We start from the raw sequence: 12,057 nt of genomic DNA, 5'->3' as shown, positions 1-12,057 counted from the left end.
CACCTGAGGGTGTGACTCATACTTCACATAGTTTCATTATGGAAATCAATATGTTGTCTTTCACAGTTGTATTTTGATATTTATATTTTATATTTATGAAATAGTTTACGTAAATATTTTATATTTATGAAAGCGGTTGCCCTAGCATACGAGCATTTTGTTGCTTATAAGAGGGAAAGATGATTTTATGTTATTCTTAATGATTTATAAGATGTTTGACTTCCTGTTATGTGAGTTTACCTCCTAGGGAGCAGGGCAATGTTTTTAATTGAAGAAATAATACACTACAGGCAAGTGGCATTTCTTTTGCTTTTTACCCAAGTTCAATAATCTGCTTTTCGTAATTATTGGAATTGGGTTGAAGGGAGTCCTTGTCCCTATGAAGTGAAAAAGCAGAAAGAGTCTTGACTCCTTCCTTCTTCCTACAAAGGTTACCCTTTGAATATAAATTACAATGCCCTTTGCTTCTCCCATTCTAATCAGATGACCTTTTGAATCTGGTGGACCAGAGTTTAAATCCTAAACCTGCCAGTCAGTTTTTAAATCAATGCCCTGCTCCAACATCTTTCAGTACATAACTACATTTCGATGGATTGCAAACAAGGAAGTGAAGTAAGGGATGCCAGCGGGATCCTGCAGCTGACTGCAACACAACCCAACTTGACTGCAAGATGTTGGGCTGAGCGATGGCGATGTTAATTTCACTAACAGAATTCTCTAAAAAATACCTTCTGGGATTCAAAACCTAAGAGATAAGGGAGGAGCAGGAATTTTGTTATGTTTGCAAGAGGACAGTTCTGCGCAATTATCAATTTAAGCTTCCATTATTTCCTGCTAATTACTACACAAGGCTGTTAAATATTTAGCAGAAGTTTGTTTAATTGTGTCTGACTGGGAAGGGGCTGCCTGAATATGGCTGTAGCATCAAGAGTGGGTGTGTGCACCGAGAGCTTGGCAGAGAGGAAATTTGTATTCACTCAAGATGAACACATTACGGTGTCAGACAAGCCTTCTTTTTTCTTCCTTCCACAGATTTATTTATCTTTAAGGTATCTAAAATTAGAGCACGAAGAAAGGGCGTTGTTCGTGGATGTAAAATTGGAAGGAGGTCATTCTTAACCTTGTTTACAGATGTTCTAGTTTAGAAAGCGCCAGTGTGATAAATTAAACATTACAGGGGAAAAAAATTAAAGCTTAGCAACAACTGGCACATGGACACATCTGTCTGGGAAGCGCTGACTTAATCCCTGAATATCTTATTAGACAGTGTTGCCTATCAGAGCCTTCTGTCCCACAATCCGCTGGAATCCTGCAGTTCTAGAATCTGAGCAGAATCTTCACGCCCAGCCTCTTTCACTTTTGCTGGCTTTGTATAGTTTGATTGAAATTTCTGTCGGCTCCTTGTATGTAAACAGGAGGCTCAGTTCAGTGTTTTCTTTTTTAAAAATAAACTTTATTCTCTGAACATATTTCTCACTGGCCGTTCTGCTGTTTTTAGCCTATTTTCTCATTCAGTACCTTTTCTTTCCCCTCACAGCCTACTACACGCTATTGTCAGTTCCAAAGAGGAACATTTTCAAGCTTGTCAGGTATGCAAAACAGACAGGGATCAGCTTACAACTAAAATTTTACTACTGTTTTTAAATTCTTAATGGAAAATGGGATTTTCCGTGTATGACCTAACAGCAGGATTTGCCCTCTTGGACCAAATGCTTGTTTTGTTTCTCCATCATGTTTAAGCATCAGAATACTTAGAATTGTTCTAGATTAGCAACTCGACATTGCGTTATTTAAACGAACAGTCTGTGCTCTGCTTCTGAAGACTCACATCAGACTAAGGCTAATTACTGAATGTTCTTGCTATATTGTTCACTCCCATAGACTTTTCGGGGCGGGGGGGGAGTAGTGAAAATGGCCCTTTGTGAACTGAGTCTCCATCTCCCTGTATAGCCTCATTAGTCTTCATTCTAAAAAGCATCACCCCCACCCTAAATTCTTCAACTTATAACCAGTCCATCCCTTTGCCCTCTGCCCCCCCTGCCCTCCGGGCTCTGAGCTTTGCTCTGGCTCCGCTGTTTTTCAGGAGCCATTCCCTCCTTCTCACCTCTTCCTCCTCATCTTTCCAGCATCATACAGGTCTGGCTTCTCTGAGAGTAAAGCCCACAGCCTCCCCAAGAAAGCTAAGGGCCCTTCCTCTGTGGCCTACAGTACCTGTCTCTCCTGGCAGATGTGTGGGCCATGGCCACAAGCATCCTTCATCTCTGCAGCCGGCCCAGCCCCAGGTTTCAACATAGCACCCAGTGTCATGTGAAAATTGCTTCACGCCTGCAGCCAGCTCAGCCACTGGACTAAGCTATAAAACCTTGCAAGTTGGCTTCAACTCTCTGATACTTAATATTCTGATCTGTAAAATGAGATCTGGACCAGATGCTGCCCAATCCCTCCCAGCTCTGAAAGAGACTAGCAAATTGAAGGTGGTAGCTCTGTAGTTGTTTCAAAGTAGACAGTTGCTTCCATACCCTAGGTACTAATTTCCAGAGTTTAATATTTGGGACCTTTTATACATTATTAGATTGCAGCTATAAATAAAGTAGCATCAGTTGATTGCTGCCAAAATATACCATCTTTCTTTATCTATAGTACATGGAGAATCTTAGTAAGTCCTTAAAGGAGTGAGCATTTCTGGAGAGACACACTTCCTCACACAACTAATACCATTTTATTACATATCTCAAAGAATCATTTCCACAATTTCTGTACAAATCCCCACTTTCACCCGTTGGACTACATTGTATTAAGTAAAATTCCATGCAATACAGTCCTCTGTAGTATGTGTGTGTCCTTTAGAAATGCCTTCTCTTAAGGGGGGGGTCTGGGTGATGCCTCTTAGAATGAAGACTAAACAGCACACTCAAGTGTGGCACTGTAAGCTCAATGTATTTTCAACACAAATGCAAAACAATCGTGTGTCTTCCCAATACCCAGCCTTTCCTGTTGCTCACCACCAGTTTCTTACCATCTCAGTAAACCTGTCAATAACGAGACTTCTTGGTTCTAGCTGCTCAACACACCGCGTAGGCCAGCACTTCTTCCCCTCTTGATCATTTCTTCCCTGAACATTCTTCAGATCTCCTAAATGCAGACCTCTCGTTATCGGCAAGCTTCCATTTTTCACGCACAAATCTTTTTCAAGGAGTGTAAGGCAGTGGTCCTTAATTTACAGAGATTTTTTTCTCACCTAAGAATATGTGGCAAATGTCTGGGGACATTCTTGGCTGTCACAATTGGGAAAGTGCCTCTGGCATGCTGTTGGTAGAAGCCAGGGATACTGCAGACATCCTACAATGCCCAGGACAGCTCCCCAGAACAACAACAACAAAAAAAATGGTTCAGCCGCTGATGTCAATAGTTCAGAAATTGGGAAACTCCACTGTTAGACAAGGTCCACAGACCTTCTAGAATCTATTTAATTCACTAGAATCTAGCAAGGGAATGACATGCATTTTATATACTGGCTTGTCTTTTGGGTTACTTTAGATGAGATGGAAGAACTTATATTATGGCTTCATGGTTAAGGGTTCTGAATATAAACTCTAAAACAAGTCAACGACCACGTGCTTCAGGATTATCTCAGTTCCCCCTTTTCTGGACTTAGCACAAATGTGCAGAGGACAATAACCACAAAAATGTCCTTCAGGGAGGTTTATCGGAATGTGAAATTGTTTCCTATGGGAGGTATGATGGAAACGTCATTGCTAGAATCATTTAAAATTGGCCTGGAGTGTGTAAACATTATAAACCAGATCTGCCCCTGCCAGTGGATGAACTAAATAACCTGATAGTCCTTTTCCATATTTAATATCTTGTATTTCTCTGATCACTTCTGATATTGCCATTTCACCTTTTGCTTTAATATGACTTAGTGTCATCCAGAAAATGCTTAGAGATGTCAGCCCAAGCCCACGTGAGCAGTTAAATGTCAAAGAAAATGCATCAGTGTCTCTCTAAGTTCATGGTGATGACATTACCATATGAAAAAATGAAAAGGGAAATTCTATCTGTGCAAACATGATCATAAATGCAACATCTACGGCATTAAAGAGGGGCAGAAGCGCATCGTGACAGACCATCTCAGAAATGCCATTGCTATGTCATAATAAAAAAGTAGAACCTCCTTCTAGTAAATTCTGCAATTGTAAAAATTATGAGTCAACTTTCCTGGCTATGTAAAAGTCCACTGTGCATATATATACTTTTTTTATTCTCAAAGCATTTGGGGAAAATATTATACATTTGTCTTTTAAAGAATATTCATCAAACTATGTTATAGCTCACAAAAATGTACATGTTCACAGATATCCCTGATGTTTACCAGGTAAGGTCCACGAAAACACCCAAAATTTCTCTAGCTAGGAAGTGTATATTTGCAGGCAGTGAAAACTTTGGAATGGCAAAATGGGGTACTTATGGGCAACTTGGATCTTTAGTGTAATTTGTAGAACATTCCTAATGTTACTTCCAGAGCTATAGCAATTTACTCTTACTCAATTTAAAATTATGAGCATTTTTTATAATTGGATTTTGAAAATGTTAATTTATTAACAAACACATCCTATTAATCTTATTAAGATACTTAAAGGCCATCCTTTGCCATTGTGGCTTTTTTTTTTTTATGCTGAACATCCCCCCATCATTCACTGTATACGCTTTTAAAACTATTTTATTAGGAGGAAAAGTTGGGAATGAAAAAGAGAGAGAGTGGAAATGTAAAAATCTTGATTAGAAAGTATAATAGAACATGTATCGAACCAAATGTATTGATTAATGCAGAAGATATAGTACTTATATTGATTCAAACCAGAGATTTAGTACTAAAAGCTCTAAGCCAAAAAAGCTGTTGCAGATTGCTACAAAAGTCAGTTTAATGCTGTCCTTGAGAATGCCTTCACAAAGAAATTCTTCTAATGTTTGAGGACTAGGTAGAATGCGGTATATGTCAGCCTGATCCCGGAGGGTTTTATTTTGTACTCTAATAGCTGTTACGAGCCTACATTATATCCAAGGAGTAATTTTCCTTAGGGGTGCCCGGCTTGCTTTGTGTCAATATTCTAGCATTTTAAGTCACGTACAGTATATGCTTCTGGGAACAGGGAAGGAGCCAGCCAGGCTCATAATGGTCTGCATTCATTAATAAAGGCAGAAGCTTCTGTCCCTCCATCGCCCACTGCAGGGATGCCTCTTTGGCCTTCGGGGACCTGTACAGACACATTTAAAGAAAGCTTTATTTTGAGTGGGCAGGAGATGAAATGCAGGTCTTGCAGGCATTTCCTAAGTCAGCTATATGCCCGAGCACAGGGGTGACCTTAATGGGTCAAAGAAGAATGCAGGTCAAAAGACTTATTATCCAGCCTGTTGGAAACCAATTGCTTTTGTTTAAAAAAAATAATAAAAAATAAAAAAGCAGTAATGCTTAAAGGTTGACGGTAATGTAGAATTCTGTTTGCAGCCTGTAACTGCACGACTCTCTGTGAACTGGAATAAGCTTCTAGAAAAAATAAGAGCATACTGATTATTCTCAGTGTTTACAGATAAAGGTCCAACCCAAGTGATAAAAGGAAGGGTAATATAATTAGTTAATCAGTGATGATTGATTAGGGATGTTTGTGTTCTTCAACTAAAGAAAAAACAACACGCTGCCATGGTGCTGTCACCATCTGTTCAAAGAAACAGCCACATTTAATCTTTATATTTCTTCATTTCTTCCCTTCTTGCATTGTTTCTGAGCCACAATTGCCTGCTATTTCATCTGATTGGAAAACATCTCATTTAAATTGAATACAACTGCAGTTTAAATTCGAAATTCTAATGGCACAGTGAATTAGTGGAAAGCTTGTTTTTTTTTGTTTGTTTGTTTGTTTGTTTTCCCCATTCCTTTTTAAAACAGCATTCCCGCTCTTTCTTAGTTTTAAAAGCTTGTCAGAATTTGTTTGAAACAAAAGCCTATAAATACACAAGTCATGGTAAAAATGATTAACATCTTTGAATCAACAGATTTCACAAAACTTCCATTCAAACATTGCTTTTGTTTTTATTACCATTGATACTTAACATTTTGCCGATGCCAGCAGAGGCTGGTTACCAAGCACGGACCAAACCAGGTCTCTGCCAAGGAATTGGAAAAGTGAGGGCAATCTGTGGGCACAACTTTAGGGGTAGGAATTTAATTTTTCAACCCTGAGAAGGTAGATTCCCCTGGCTTTTCTCCAAAGCTAATTTCATCATTACTCTGGGTGCAGAAATTCAAATTCACATCAAAATTGCAGGAAAGTGGGATCACTTCAGCCAAGGTGAACTGTTTCAGAGGATCCTGGATTATTTTTATTTAAAAATATTTTTCTTGGATGGCATTTTAAATAGGATTAAACCGTTTGACCAGTAAATGTGGTCAGCTCTCAGAAAGAAGGAGGCTGAATTAATCATTTGTTCGAGTGCCAAGCCCAAAATGAGAATTCCAGTCTTGTAAAACGAAAGGCATCTCATATTTAAAAAGAAACGCATAGTGCTAGAAGGGAATTTTTTAAGGCCCTTGTCTGCTTTTTAGCTTTCTAAGTTTAATTTCACATTTATAGAGAGAAAAAAAAAATAGCACATTCTTTCCAAATGGGGCCCTTTACAGTAAGAAAGTGTTTTTGAAACCTTGCTATTAAGGTATCATGCCTCGATGGATCTTCTTTTAAGCTTTAAGGTGTGTTGTGGATTTGATTTTTTTTTTTAACACAAACCCCCCTCGTGTAAAACAACTGTTCATAACTGGGATTAATGGTTTGCAATTTTCAGTTACTTAGACATGGGGTCTCCAGGAGATGGCTTTTTGCAGAGTGGAATATGGCTCTCTGTGGAATTACAGAAGTTTCTGCTCTCCCTACTTCCTCTCCTGTCTTCACCCCCCACCTCCACCCATGTTGCACTGATGTTCTTCCCGATTATGTAAAACGCTTTCCCTTCATTGGAACAGATATTTTTTCTCATAACCTGTCATTGCATTAAAGTACTTTGGGGACTGTGAATTGCTGTGTGAAATTGGTGAGATTACCCACTGCTTTGTTCTGGCATAGTGCGTTCCTCTGGACCTACAGAGCTGAAAACTCTTACACAGAGAAGGCTGCTTGCCGACCGCTTGGCAGCATTTTCCTACTTTCTGCTCCTACGTTTGTGTCCTTGGCGACCCAAGACTGGTTCTGTGTGTGGCCAGTAGCCAAGGCCAGAGTAAACGGGCCCTCTCGGAGCCCACCCTCTCCGCGCGGGGCCCTCTCATCTGCTTGCCATCCATCCCTCCTGCTTCCTTCTTGTCTCCCTTCCTAAAGGAACAGTGTCTATGATTAAAAACACTAAACCAAAACACGGAGTGCTCCCATGAAGCAACTTCTTCTTTCTCTTGTGTGAGGGTCTTCAGTCAAGTCGCGAGACTGTGACTTCTGTTCACGCCAACATCTAAAACCCAATCAGATAAACAGTATGGCTCAGATATTTCCTTCCTCCCTCCAGAAAATGAAATTAGACCATTTGTATTTTCAGCAGACTTGGATTATGACTTGGGGGAAGGGAAAGCCCTGGGATCCTCAAAGGTGGTGAGGGAGAGCCAGGGAAAGGGTCAGAATCATCTGGACTTTGTTCCCAGTACAAATAGACCCATTGTCCAAGAACCTCTAGGACAGGGGTAGGAAATCCCTTCCCACCATGGGAACCACCATTGATGATGAACAGCCAGGACTAGAGAACCCTTGTCATAGCCCTCAGTTGGGCTGGAACAACATCAAAAAACAAACAAAAAAAAAAACAAGAATAAAGGATCTCAGGCATTTCCTCACCAACAGGACTTTCTGCCTTTCATGTCAGATACCCCATTTTGACATGACTTATACCGAGGCTCTTTATTTTTGTATTGCACAAGCCATACATTCATTTCTGTTTCATTATGCCTTTCACACATAGCCTGAAGATAATTTTACACAAAATTTTTAATAATCTTGCTATTGTTGAAAATGATTCCTATTCTTCCCTATTAAATGCAAAACGTAACTCCTTTATAGACGCTACTTCAATCAGTTGCAATGAGTGATGTAGACGTATTTGTTCATTTCTGTGAACCTCTGAAGAGATTTGTACGGCTCCGGTGTAGGATAAGGACATGGAAGACACAACCACTGCCAACGATTATGGGCAACTTTTTTTAGGTTCTTGTTTTGCAGGATGTTGACCTAGGCACATATGCAAAGTGAAGAGATTACAATACGCCTTCCTCTATTAACCGCTAAAATCCTTTCAAAGGTGGAGTACCCATAATAAGCACTTAAACATTTACAAATAACGTTATTCAACTGATTTATTTTTAATTTCAATGATGGTAAAATAAAAAAAGCTCCTGTATTTCTGTCTGTGTCCTGCCCTATAGATAACTACAGGCTGAGTATCCCTTATCCAACATGCTTGGGACCAGAACTGTTTCAAATATCTGATTGTTTGGGATTTTAGAACATAATGAAATATCCAGAGGATGTGACCCCAGTCTAAACGTGCAATTCATTTATGTTTATCATACCTTGTACACATGGCCTAAAAATCATTTTACACAGTATTTTTAATAATTGTGTGCATGAAATAAAATCTGCATACATTGAACCATCAGAAAGCAAAGTTGCCATTATCTCTGCTACCCACATGGTAACATGGCAGTGCTCATTTTTCGATTAGAGATGTTCAACTTTTATTGTCATATCTTCTTGTATTTATTTCTTTTTCATAATTTTTTTAAATAACAAGCCTTTCTGCAACATCAGACTCGATTCTGAGATAGCAAAAAGTACTGAGAAAGCCGAGGCAGTGTATTTTGAGTGACTGACCTTGTTTATTGTTTAAAACTTCTTTGAACATAGTTATGTGGATTTTTAAGGAAGTAGGAACATTTTTTGGCCTCATTCATACTTGGATGACCCTTTCAATCTCTGTATTGTTGAAAAATACTTTTCAGAAGTATTTAAAATCAATACACAGATAAAAGAGTTGGCATAAAAATAGTTTCTTCCTCGATAGCTTTTGAGGCTGGTACTCAGAAAATTAGCACTGAATTAACAAAAATAGGTGTGTTTTAAATAAGAGAGAGGGAAATAATGTCCCTCGTTATTATTGGTCATCCGCCTTCCTCAAAAATGAGCTAAGTTTGTCATGGGGGAAGGAAGGCCTGGGTGCTCCCTGAGAGGCTCCCAGCTGGCTCCCCTCGTGCTGTGCCGGGTGGCAGCCAGTCCCTGCCACTCACCCGCACCCACTGGGCAGGGAGAGCACTCACTGTGGGGAGGAAGAGGTAAGAAACACCTCTAAGATGAAGCTCTCTGCTTAAAATACACCAGCAGCCCCTCTTCAACTACACAGCAAACTCCGAGCTCCTTCACGAGGTACATCCCCCCGGCGTACTCTCCATCTCCACATTTCATCAGTACTTTTGAGCCAGAACACTCTGGAAGAATTCAGCCCGTCTGAGCAAATTGCAGACCCATGAACACACCTTGCGTGGTCTTGCCTTGTTGCCTTGACGCATGTGGGTGCCTCTCTGCATCCTGCACTCGGGTTTCCAGCTTCACACCCAAAATGTCCATGTGCTGTCCCCACTGCCCAGCCCTCCCCAGCATCTAGGCAGGGTCAAGGGCAGCAGTGACCTTTTCTAATGGACTTCTTGCTGTATTGCTTTGGCAGCACATGCCCGCTTCACCTTCTTTAGACTGAGAGCATTTTGAAGGTGTGAGGAAGGGAGCGTGCCTTTTTTCTCCCACCTGGTCAGTCCTCCAGCCAGCCAAATCCTTTTTCCTGAGCACTAGAAATGCTACAGCACCTGCCAGGTGGTGATAAGTGTGTCCAACAGAGGCTGTGGGGGAACGAATAATGAATGAACACCAGAATTGCCAACACAGGGTGAGCCAAACCTCCGAATAACCATAAGACAAGACCTAAGATTTGTGCAGTGTCAGCAGCATAAAGCATAGGAGACGGGAGAGGGGAGAGTGTTTTATGTGGCTCGAGCATGGGAGTGGAGATGTTTCCAGCTGGTCCCCAGGCTTCTGATCAGGACAGATGGGGGATAGAATGAATGTGGTAGAACACAGCTCAGGGAAATCCAAAAGGGGGGGAGAGATAAGGCCATCTCTAGACTGCTGCTTCCCAGGTCTGTGAGCATCTTCCAGGCCTGAATCTGCAGGCTTCCCACCTACTTTCCACCCACAGGGCCTGGCTGGTGGTCCCAACTCACCAGGTATCCCAGTTGCCCTCTTATAATTTGGAAAGAGGTGGTTTACTCACAAACGCAGAGGAGACTACCAAAAGACAACAGAGGCTGAGGCAGCTCAGGAAAGGAGCATCCGCGCCAGAGGAGTCTGGGCAGGCTGTTGTGGCCTCCTGAGTCATGGCCTCCTGAGTCATGGTGGGATCACAGCTGGAGCCCATCCTCAGGAAGGGGGCTGCCCTGCTGGCGTCTCCTGCCTATAATGCCCACATTTAGAGACAGATAGAGGCCTGGCTGTTACAACATTCATAGTTTCAACAGGATTAGAGCAAAAGCATATGTAATCAATGGCTATCATGCATGGCACATGGACTGTTAAAATGGTGCTGCCCTGGTTCTTGACAGCTGGGTCCTATTTAGATAAGAGAGATGGTGGAAGGTGGGAGGTGTTACGGAAAGACACAGCAGAGGCAGAGAAGAGGCAGTGTGCCCACCAGCCATCTCACCTGGCAAAGGGTCCAGGCTGGGCCTCACTGTCCCAACAGCAGGGACAGGGGATCCCCAGGTCTGTGCCTCTCTGGGGACTATGAGGAAGAAGGGCCCCGAGAGCACCTAGTCATCCAGCTGCAGAAACACATTTCATGTCACTGTGAATCAATTGGGATTTATATGTGTTTGGTCTGAAAAATAAAATCACTGAAGTTTCTTTTTTTTTTTTTTTTTTTCACAGAATCATACGATGACCCAACACAGCAGTTAGTGCAAGTATAGTCTCTCAAGGAGAATTACTTTTGTGGCACAAAAAGGGAACATGTTTTACTCTTTGCACGAAACTTTCATTGTTAATGTATATTATTCAGAAACATTGTATTGTACCATAAAACTTGTATTATCAAAGCTGTTGGATGTTCATGTGTTTGAACTTTTGAGCACCGGATAGACTCCTTGTATATAAAGTGTTGCACATGCTTTATGTTGTCTGATACTAAGAAAGTCTTCTAAAGACAAGTGGACATGGGCCCTATTCAGGCAAGATTTTTAAAAAATAAATAAAACTAAAAAGCGTGAGCAAAATGGCTTAAGATAAAGTATTTTCGCGGGAGGAAGATTAAAAACAACTGTTTCTCATAAGACTATGGTTGGACTTCCTTTTATTTATACTTAAGCCTAGAATTTCTCTTTTGGTATATCAACGGTTAAATCCAAGACTATTTTTTATTGCTGAAGATTCCTGCAAACCGGGAAGAGATGTTCTCACAGAACAGAACCCCACAGCTGGATAAGGCCCGTATATATATTTGTAAGCCTTGCATTGTGACAGGTAGCATCACTATATATGCAATAGTTGTTATGTAGACTGTCAAAGAATTTTTTTTTTCCTGGATACATTTGAAGCTTTGAGTGTTCAAGGTTTTCCTTAATGATTTCACACAGCCAAATTCTTGAATCAGTTGAACTAACCTGTATGTTACTGTTATTAATGTTTACTCTGCGGTCTGAACCTGGAGATTACTGGAATTGTTTTCCAAGAGGAAATAAATTCAGTTTACCATTAGGTACGAGTGTATTTGTGTGTTTTCTTTTTCTAGTTACTACTATACCATTAAACAAAAAAAAAAAGAAATCTAATTGCCTGCACCCTTGGAAATGAAATCTGCTCGTGATCATATCCCAGGCATTACCTCCATCATATTTAACCTTTTCACACGAGGCCAAATGCAGCTGGGAGGACATTCGTCATGCCACACGAGGAAGGAATCAGACCCAGTACACTGCACTCACTCACA

General features: G+C 40.8%; 1 protein-coding gene across 4 annotated transcripts in view; it reads left to right on the top strand.

The window, feature by feature from the left end:
* Nucleotides 1–11,827, top strand: part of ZNF521 (zinc finger protein 521) — a 307,015-nt gene extending 295,188 nt beyond the window's left edge. For all 4 annotated transcript variants that reach the window (XM_053571797.1, XM_053571798.1, XM_053571796.1 and 1 more), the window contains one exon: nt 11,001–11,827. In XM_053571797.1, the coding sequence (XP_053427772.1) occupies nt 11,001–11,030 (30 nt within the window). In that variant the 3' untranslated portion in view covers nt 11,031–11,827. The remainder of the gene's footprint in view (nt 1–11,000) is intronic.
* Nucleotides 11,828–12,057: the final 230 nt, after the last annotated feature.

Source organism: Nycticebus coucang, chromosome 19, assembly GCF_027406575.1.
Source record: "Nycticebus coucang isolate mNycCou1 chromosome 19, mNycCou1.pri, whole genome shotgun sequence".
NCBI lineage: Eukaryota > Metazoa > Chordata > Mammalia > Primates > Lorisidae > Nycticebus > Nycticebus coucang.
Note: the sequence above shows the minus strand (reverse complement) of the source record. Positions and strands in the feature narration are given on the sequence as shown.